The sequence below is a fragment of the Daktulosphaira vitifoliae genome, unplaced genomic scaffold (genome assembly GCF_025091365.1).
Source record: "Daktulosphaira vitifoliae isolate Bord-2020 unplaced genomic scaffold, ASM2509136v1 Scaffold_1, whole genome shotgun sequence".
Taxonomy (NCBI): Eukaryota; Metazoa; Arthropoda; class Insecta; order Hemiptera; family Phylloxeridae; genus Daktulosphaira; species Daktulosphaira vitifoliae.
This window is the reverse complement of record NW_026099572.1, coordinates 54,326,164-54,337,163: the sequence shown is the minus strand read 5'-3', so window position 1 is coordinate 54,337,163 and position 11,000 is coordinate 54,326,164. Positions and strand designations below refer to the sequence as shown.

Sequence of the window (11,000 nt, the reverse complement as noted above, 5' to 3'; positions counted from 1 at the left end):
AAAACGAGCATTCGTACATAAAAAAATTAATTAAAAACAACAAAAAAATAAATAATAAGTTATTATTTATTTTTAATGTTAAAAATAATTCGTGCAACATTTCGATTACTTTTTAACCTATTATTTTAGTCCTTTGTTAAAAGTTTTTACGGAAGTTTATAGTAAAAAGAAGTTGTACTTTTAACCATAACATTTTTTAGATTAACTTGCAAGTTTGATATTGACATCATCAAGTAGAAAATTTAATAGGAATTTAAAAAATTGTACAGTTAAGATTAATATGAAGTCAGGAAATTTTAAAATAATTATAAAATTTCTTGACTAAAATTAGTAATTATTACTAATTACAGTGAAGAGAAAAGCTAAAAATTTTATTGAAATCATTATTTGTTTTGCATTTTAGCTTCAATGCGAAGCGGAGAAGGTATTAATTTTTTTCTTATAATTAATCTGTTGCCACTTTTTCTCAGCTCTCACTGGACCGATTTCTTTAAAAAATACGTCAAAAGATCACAAATCGTATCTAGTTGAAGACATTACCCTTATAAATTGAAAAAAATTACAAATTTAAAAATCGCTTATGTTCGAAATTTTTTCACTTTTTTTTTCTTAAAACTTCCATAACTTTTTGAAAAATCAACAACTCAACATAATTTTTTTTTATACTAAAACCTTAGATATTTTCCTTTCATTTCTTTTCATTTTTTTGAAAATCTATCACTTAACCTGCTCATTAGGGGGGATTTAAAATAGCAACTTTTTTACAAAAATTAACTTTTAAACTTAATTTTTGAAAATGTTCCGGAAATACTGCGTCCTTCAAATATATATCAAATTAAAGTTTTTTTTATGTACTACAAAATGAAAAAAAAATTTGTCCCGACACTTTATCTTTTGCATGTAAACGGTTGCGTAGTTAAAAAAACACTATTTTTGTGTTAAAATTTTCGATTTTAAATTTTCAACTTAAAAATGTTATAACTTTTCGAAAAATGTAATCATCTATGTGCAAATGGCTGTCGAAAATTAAAAAAAAATGTAATGTTTGCGATAAAAATTACCTTTTATCGGGATGTTTTTTGTACTTAAAACTGCCATAACTTTTTCAAAAATGAACAAATAAAAATAATATTTTTTTGTATTGAAACCTTAGATATTTCCCTTTCATTTGATATAATTTTTTTTGAAAATCTAACACTTATTCTGTTCACTGGGGGGATTAAAAAAAAGTAACTTTTTCAACTTAATTTTTGAAAATGTTCCCGAAATACTGCGTCCTTTAAACATATATCAAATTAAAGCTTATTTTATGTACTATAAAATGAAAAAAAAAATTTGTCCCGACGACTTATCTTCTATGCGCAAATGGCTACCATATTCAAAAATATGCTATTTTAACAAATTTTTTTTTAAATTAAACACTATCTACAGATTTGCATCGAAGCGTTTTTTATGATAGTGATTTTAATGACTGTCAGATATCATCTATACTGGACCCAACTATGCCACGACCCCACTGTGCTGGGTTTTTTTGTAATAAATCACTTAAATAGTAATCATAGTAATCATTTCTATTTAAATTTTAAAGTTGAAAATATTCTACAATTAAAATAATCAGAACTTAATTGATTATTTAATTATTTAAAAATAACCAAAAATATCTAGATTAAAATGAAATTCAGCGACGTGTTGGAAGATGAAAACATTAATGAAATTGGGTCTGGTCAGACTAAGCTATGGGTTGTTCTAATATTTAGGATCCTTTTATGATTAAAATCGGTGAACATGATCTGGCGGAGTTACTATAAAAATAATATCATAGATTTGTTAAACGAGAATTATGATAATGTAAGAATTATATGAACCAAATAACAACATCAATAATATTAAAAAAAGGAAAAGAATCCTAAACAATAATAAATAGCGTTTAGAATTTCTTACTAATTTGAAATATAAAAGATTAACAATTGTATTTCAAATCGGCGAGTCTCTTATTTTATCGGGTCCATTCCTCCAGCCCCCCCTTTCCTAGTTTTTGTAGTCTTTACTTCTCCATTCGTTTGTACATCGTTTGTGCAGAAATATGCACAAGGTCCCCGTTGTTTGTGCATGATAAATAATTATTTGTGCAGCAATCTTTACATCTCAAAAATAAGTTTTACATAGGTGGGTGCTGGCGTGACATCATATTGGCAACTGTCATACAAAAATTCAATTAAATAACTGGGTAGGAAATATTTCATATTATCGCAATAAAATTAAAACTATTGTGTAGATATTGAACTAACTAAAATGGTACTGATTTAAAATAAGTCATTAGTATGTATAATAAATTTCTTTGTTTCTTTATATTTTATAGGTTTTACATAAAAATGAGTTTTATTCAGAGAAGTTATGATGAAATAAAAAAGTTTATTGAGAATACATCCGAATCAGAATATTAATAAGCAACTAGCAGATTATGTAGCTTTTGGAATAATCCACCAATTTTTTGAAATTAAACACTATCTAAAGATTTGTATCGAAGCATTTTTTACTATAGTGATTTTAATCACTGTCAGATATCATTATACTTGATCCTACTATGCTATGTCACCACTATGACACGACCCCCTGTGCTGGTTTTTTTTAAAGCAATCGCACCATGTATTTATACTGTGTGTTTAATAAGTTCGGAAACACCATTTTTTAAAATAATTTTTAATTGATTAATTAAATGTATCTCTTATGATTAAAATTATAGTTTAAACCTTATGTAAAAAGGGTAAAAATCTACTCTGACTTAAAAATTTTATTAATTTTTGAGGGTTATGTCTTCGAATATATACGATTTGTAATCTTTTGACGTATTGTTGAAAGAAATCGGTTTTGTGAGATCTGAGAAAAAGTAGTAACAGACAAAAAAAAAATAAAAAATAAACACATCATAGTAAAATTAACATCTTCACAACTTCGAATCGAAGCTTAAAAACTCTTTTCTATTTCTAATATAGAGTAAAATGATCATGCAACTTACCTTTTTTCAAATAACTGAATCACAAAAAAATATTCAAAAGTTATTTGCGAAAAAACGACAAATTATAAAATAATATTATAATACAATTAATAACTTATGTATAACTTTTAGAATACTTTCATATTAATTGCAGAACCGTAGTAATGATTTTTGGGATTTACGGCAAATTCATTCGGGGACCTTTCTATAATCATATTATACTTTTATAATGTTAGAGTATTTAATTTTCAAGACCTCAGCCATTTAAGGTCATTATGCATGTACATTATCGATTCAGACGTCCGGTGTCGCGTTGATTTGCGATAACGAATTTCTACCTAAATACTAAATTTAAATATAACTTTTTTTTTCCACCTTTGGCAACAAAGATGAGCATAAATAACACTAAAACCGTATACCATCATAGATTTTCTTATGCCTCATCAAACAGTTTTTTGACAACGTACACTTTTTCACACTTGTCACAAGAAAGCATTTTTAAGACGTTTAACTGACATAACACTATTAATTTTACTCAAGTAATAATTCGTCTTTTATGCGAAATACTCATTAAATGTAACAAAATCAATTATAAACTCGGTGAATCGCAAAACATATACTAACCCCCATTCCTTTACGACTTAATCATTTTTATCTGATAATTTCTTATTAATTACAATTTAATAAGTAATTTCTAATAAACTATTCATTTTTTCATAGCTCCCCACCTTATGTACTCTCACATGTAGATTAACCCCTATGCCTTTCACCAATTCCCCCCGACTGTGTACACCTCACGTCAAACTATGGCAGTAAACCCATATCATGTGGTTTAGGGAGGTATCCAGTTCATATATTATACAACTACTTAATTATAATAAATTAAAGGTATTCCTTTTTAAAGAAAAAAAAATATGTTTTACCAATACACAATTACTTTATACTTTTGCTTGTGCACTCCAGGTTGTATATATATATAGCAGTTGATACTTAAGAGTATCCGCCCAAACCGGGGTCCCGTACAGGAGGACCGAGTGTACGACGCTGACTAAGAGTCTGCGCCGCATCTTTCTCGGCCCTCCCAGATTGGGTATGAGTCCCGCCAGGCAATTCATGACATTCTGGGCCCGCTGGGCCGCACGATTAATGTGCGGCCCGAACTTTAGACGTTTGTCTATGACAATGCCCAGATAAGTCATGGAGTCCTTAAGCGGGATTTCCACCCCCAGCACGGCGAGCCGTGGAGGAATAAACTTGTACCTGCCCGTGAACAAGACCGCTTCGGTCTTGTCCAGGCCGAGGCTCAGTCCACTCCCCTCCTGCTGAATCCAGGCGGTGACTGCGCTGAGCGCGCAGTTCGCACGAGATCCAGCCTCCTCGGACGAGGCGCCTTCCGTCACCACCAGCGTGTCGTATGCGATGTTCCACAGCAGAGGCCCGAGAACTGACCCTTGCGGGACGCCTCCCGTAACAGGTCTGATTCTTGGGCCATTTCTTTCCACTTCGTGGGGAATTCACCCTCCGAGATACAGTTGTTCGCGACGGCACGTATCCAGTCCGGGGCGAGGTCGTTTACCAACCCCCACACCCGATTTGGAATCGCGTCGGGGCCGGGAGCTGTGTTCCGGCCCCACACGCGCGCCACCGCGTCAGCCACATCCTGAGTGGTGAATTCCTCCACCGACACGTCGTCCCCGAACGCCGGGGGAGGCAGAGGCGGATGTGTCTGAAAGATCGTGTCTACCGCTCTTTCCAGCACTTCCGCCTCCAGCTGACCGGAAGCCGGTGAACCGCGGAGCTTCCGCATGACGACCCGATAGGGTTTCCCCCACGGATCGTGATCCACCGACTTCACGAGTTCGGCCCAGCACTTCGCTTTGGCCCATCTGTTGGAGAGCTTTTGCGAGACGGCTCGCGGGGCAAAAATCGGGGGGGACGGCCGCCGTTGCCGCACTCATACATGATGTACCAGTGGTCGCTGAGGTTTTCCCTGTGCGGCAGAACCGACTAACCGGACACGTGCGAGTGTAACGACGGGAACACCAGCGTGACGTCAACCACCGAGCTCGAAGAGTGACCCTCGAACGTTAGGGTGGAGCCCCTGTTGGCCGAGACCAGCCCAACATCAGGTCCAACAAGTCTTCGCCACGCTGATTCGTGTCCGCCGACCCCCCGGGGAGTGGGTGTTGAAATCCCCAGCCACAGTTCAACAGTCTAAAAGTGCGTAAATTATTATTAAAAAATAAGTGAAATGTTTACTTTATGTACTGCTATAGCCATTGTCAGTTGTGTAAGATACACACTAATAACATATTTTTATAGCATAATTACCTGAATAATCGACCAGAAACTTAAGATGAGGATATTATTATTTTATATACTTATTTTGAAATAAATTAAAATAAATTCGTCAATTTTTTTAATGTTTTATATACTCTAGTTTTTTAAAAAAAAATAAATTTTTAGAAAATATAAATGTCATATATTGAACTTGAACAAATACAATTCTATAATAGACTTTAACAATTTTTTAATTATTATTAATTATATATTATTCCCGCAGTGCCCAAGTACGGTCCGGCCGGCCCGATTACAAAAATTATCCGCGCGCGCCCGGAGTACACGGACTTGTTCCAGTGCGGAAAACACTTCACGTGAACTGTCTAAAAGTTGTAGGTTAAAATTTTTTTTTGTCTTAATAATCGTTTTTTTTCTTTTGTCCCTTCATTTTCATAGTGGTTTTTGCCTTCGGGTTTTGTCCACTATTAACTTAACTGTAATAATTTAATAAAGTTCCCTTAAATCTCTTAATCATCAAAAATCTTTTTATTGCGTGAATATCATCAATATTCATGTGTATCTTATTTTTTTTACCTTTAATAATTCTCTCTAGTTATAAGGTAACGGTCTTCGATATACTTAAGTATGTCCACCACTGATGACATCAAACAAACATATTTTGTTTTATTTACAAGGTATCATCAGAGTATTATAGTTTACAACAACACTTTATATTTTAGTATATATATATAATTTTTTATTCGACGATCCACTTTGTCTCATCATAGTGTATATTATTTTATTTAATACTATTGGTTTACTTATTGTTTATTTTTTTAAATCCACTTATGGTCCGGGTGTTATTTTTTTTTATGATCAAGACCCTCACCTAAGTGGTTGGTGACCCTATTTTCCTTTTGCAAGGGAGTCATGAGGGTGGCGACTCCACAATCCATTGCGTGACCCAAGTCGTCACCTCTTAAACTAGTAAATAAAAATAAATTTTATGACACCACGACATTATGGGCGCCTAGATAATTCCCCTAAAAAGTGTAAACTTTGGATTGTTATTTTTTTACGTAACACTCCAAACCATTTTTTGTTCTTTTTTTATACAAGACTGATATTATTGTAAACCACTCTGGAAATGACGTTAGGCATTATTTAGAACGGCAAATACCGTTTAAGTCACACCACCGTATTGTGTTTCGTCCAACCTTATTTATAAGCTTGTCCTCCCTATTAGATGGACCCCAGAATAGGATCCGTTGCACGTTCTTCACTACGTAGTATGAATGACTTTGCGCCAAAACCAACGCCTAAAGATATCATTTATTATATGTTATGGTAAAATTCTTGGTTTAGTATTTCATTTAAAAATACCTTACAAGGAGAGTAGGCTGATTTTCATAAATATTATAAAAATCTATTTGACTTAGCATATAAAGTTAAATTTTTTTTGTTCTTTTAAGTGGATAAAAGTAACTTTGAAATTTAAACTAGATTAAATTGTCATTTTTATCAATAGATTAATACGACGTAGTCGGTGAGTGGGTCGGGCATTTGTGAGCTTGACTCTTGGTGTACGAGGTTCGAATCCGACTGTGACGATGAATTTTTTTGCATTATTTTCTTAATTTTTTTTGAGTTAAAAAAATATATTTCACTCATTTATTTTATATAATTTAGATTATATAACTTCATTATATTTCAAGGATCCCATCACTGTAGTCTCCCCTTGTGAGAAGAAATTTCTTATTCATATTAAAATTATTTTACTATGTGTTTTTTTTTTGTGGCTGTCATTTATTTTCTCAGTTCTCACTTGACTTATTTATTTTAATGATACGTCAAATTATCACAACAAGTATATAGCTAAAGATTGTACCCTCAAAAATTGAATAAAAATCACCTTGTTTTTATACACTCAATTGAGTAGGTTTGTTTAACAAATTTTTAATTGATATTTTTAATTAAAGCTAAATTAATTAAGTTCTGAATAATTATTAATATTTATCAAATAATATATATTTTATAACAAAGTAATTAAAATTTAAATGTTTTTTTTTATAAAAAATGATTTTTGATTAACGCGATATTTAAAAAATAATTGATATTATGGAAAAAATGAAAAAATTCGGCGAGATATATCGATGTCCAGTCGAAATATCAGTATCGTTGGCAATCCCTACTAATTAATAATAATATGTAAGATGAGAAATGATAGAAAAAGTCTAATTGTAGAGTTTACAACACCGCGAATAACCTATGGAAATGTGAGGAGAAGCTTCACCCACGCCTCATCATCTACTTAACCTTGTCATACCAATTCAGAGGGGGGGGAAGATGAAACTTAACATAAACTAACCTAATGCAATGGGAAAGTTTTTTATATTTTGTCTAAATTTTTACTTGTATCTCCACTGTTATAAAGGATGACTGTAATTAAAATCTTGTATTTAATTTTTTTTTTTGCATTTAATGAAAAATTGTCTCAACTGGTCCTACGGTTCACATTCTATATTGTGTGTCCTCAATGCATTGAAGACGGTCATAATTTTGACAATAGCGTCTGTTTTCAATTCAAATGAAAAATATATATAAACATTACACTTACAAATAAAGTTTTGAAGCTATTTTAATAAATAGCAATTAAATTTATCAATTGTATTTTAATTTTCTTAGATGGATATTACAAAAATCTATTATAACTCGTTACATCACGTAATGTTGAAATCCAAATATTCTTTTTCTCATCTCATGAACCCATGTTATTTTGTAAATATTTAGAATTTATAAATTATGTTAATGATTTTAGTTACTTCTCATATAATATTTTAACTATTAAAACGCATTATAAATTTATTTATAAATGATCATCAATTTGATGGCATCAAATACTTGTTGATTGTTATTGACAGTTAAAAAGTTAAAAAGAATAAATAATTATAAAGACTCTAATTTATCATAACCAGGAATATATCTAAAAAAAAAACTATAAAATACTTTACAATATTTATTTTGTATTTATACAAGTGTGTCATAACTGTTGCTTATTACTTAAAAGTTATAATAAAATCTGAACTCAGTTATAAAATAACCAAACTTATATTTATATAAGTAATAATGTTGAAAAGAAGGATAATAAAAACCAAGCACAGGGGGGTCGCGGCACAGTGGTGACGTGGCATAGTTGGATCAAGTATAATGATATCTCACAGTGATTAGAATCACTTTCATAATAAATATAGTTTAAAAAACTGAAAAACACGCTTTTAAAGCATATCAAACTAAAAAGTTAAAAATTTTTTTTTTTTTTTTAACAAAATTTTAATTATTACGCTATCTGTTACAATATTGAACAATAAGCTTAAGTGATAACATTAAAAGAAAAAAAAACAGACAGAAGAGACTGAGTAAAGAGACCTCCCATCGGAGGTACTTCAACATGCTTATGCTTATGCTTATGCTTGCTAATATCGTCATAAAAAACCAATTAGCTACCTGTATTTGTAATCCCTTATGTATTATACGTGTATATTAACTCAAAAAAATTTGAATCTAATAATAAACAATAAAAATTTGTTTATACGAATATATATATTTGTATATATATAATATTGATGATACGCTCGCATGTATGGATATAAAAAACAAAAATTATACAGGAAAATAGTGTTATCGGCGAGTAGTGAGCGGGGTGGGGTGAATGCGTTACGACAGTCTAGTCTCAAGGCCATAGACGACGGGATAAGCGACATAATAACACGTGGCGCGTGGAAAGTTACACACAACACACAACTCACATACATGTGAAACTAATATAAGCGTGTTAAAAAACGCTTCGATGCAAATTTTTAGATAGTGTTTAACTATAAAAAATTGGTGGATTATTACAAAAACTACATAATCTTCTATTTCCTTATTTATATACTGATTCAGATAAAGTATGTCGAATGAAAAAGGGATATAAATATTATTTTTCATAAAAAATGTTGTTGATCCAAACACTTTTCAATAAGTTTTGGAATTATAAAGTTAAAAATTAAAAATATAAAATCGAGAATTTTCACACAAAATTAGCATAGGGTGGCCATTTTTACCGTAAAGACAAAATAAAGTCTGAATTGTTTTTTTTTTTCATTATAAAGTATATTAAATAAGCTTTAATTTAAGGTATATATAAAAGTGTCAGTATTTCCGGAACACTTTCAAAATTAAAGTTGAAAAAGTTAATTTTTTGTGAAAAAATTGTCATTTTAAAACTCCCCCTGTGGTCAGGTAAATGGTTAAATGTATAAAAAAAATACATCAATTGATAGGTAAACACATTCTATAAAAAAAAAATTATTCTGATATAGTCATTATTGAAAAAGTTATAGCAGTTTTAAGAAAAAAAATGAAAAAAATTCGAAAATTAGCGATTTTTAAATTTGAAATTTTTTTGGAACTTTCTCTCATTTACGGGGAACGAGGAAAATGTTTTCAATTGTTGAGGGTAATGTCTTTGATTAGATACGATTTGTAATCTATTGTCGTATTGTTGAAAGAAATCGGTTCGTTGAGAGCTATGAAAAAGTGGTAACACAAAAAAAAAAAACACATCATAGTAAATTAATACCTATTTAGCTTCGCATCGAAGCTAATATATTATAGGTATACTAAATGAATAACAATGTAAAAAAGAAACTACTGATATTGTGTATTAAGAGCAGTGGAAAAGTTAAGAATTTAAAACTATTGGATTTTTTCTAAAATATTTAATTATATAAAAAAAAAAATCAATAATTTTGGAAAAAAAATATAAGAGAATATTATTTAAAACATTCTATTAACTTTAAAAAAAATCAAATCAAAACGTTTTAAACACCAAAAATAGAAACATATTATAAAGAAAACTTTTAATTGAACCATATTATTACACAGAAAATGTTTATTTCAAAGCTCAAGTTCTCTACTTTCTTTGAATATATTTTTTAAAGTGGGACATAAGAATTCAAATATGTGTAGTAAGCAGCAATACAATATCTTGCAAAAGGTTTTTCGCAATTAGGTCCATATACGTTATTTTGTAAACTAATTAAAAAATCGTTTAGTGTCATATTATTATAAACAACTTCCTCTAGTAATTGTTTAGTTATAGATTTTAAACGTGGTTCACCGTTTCGAACATTTGGTATTCTGTTATAAAATCCTAAGTGAAATAAAAATGTCAGTTAATTTATTTATATTATGTAGATAGTTAATAAAGTTTAATTACCCCGCGAAAGATCCTTCTCAGCAATATCCGGACAGTCATATTTCTTTAAGCAATTAAGCAGAACATTAAACGCTATCGTATATCGCGAATATACAGAAGCTTCAATATCGTCATTCATTGTGAGCTAAAGATAAAGTTTAATAAAAATTGTACAGCTTCTAGATACAATTTAAAAATATACCTAACTTTAAATAATAAAACTTTATTTTTACTTTTAAAATTAAATAAAATTAATTTATTTTAAAAAATATTTATTTACGTGACCAAATAAAGTAAGATTCATTAGAGTTTTCATCATTTTACATCGAAATTTAGAAAAAATAATTGATAGTGATGAAAATTAAAATGAAAATGATTATTTTGGTAATAATAACAAATTTAAATGAATAAAAATTAAACTGAAATGAATTTATTTTTGTTATTATTTAATTATTCAAAATTTTAACAAAAAAAAAAAAAAAAAAA

The 11,000-nt window shown here is 30.1% G+C and overlaps 1 protein-coding gene across 6 annotated transcripts in view; it reads right to left on the bottom strand.

Moving 5' to 3' along the window:
* The window catches only part of LOC126894920 (uncharacterized), a 383,474-nt gene that overhangs the window by 212,579 nt on the left and 159,895 nt on the right, over window positions 1-11,000 (bottom strand). For 4 of the 6 annotated variants that reach the window (XM_050666289.1, XM_050666300.1, XM_050666288.1 and 1 more), the window contains 2 exons: window positions 10,536-10,659; window positions 5,455-10,469 (listed from right to left, as the gene is read on the bottom strand). The exons of the other annotated variants lie outside the window; for them this stretch is intronic. In XM_050666289.1, the coding sequence (XP_050522246.1) occupies window positions 10,252-10,469; window positions 10,536-10,659 (342 nt within the window). In that variant the 3' untranslated portion in view covers window positions 5,455-10,251. Of the gene's footprint in view, window positions 1-5,454; window positions 10,470-10,535; window positions 10,660-11,000 lie in introns of those variants that run through there. 6 annotated transcript variants of the gene reach the window in all.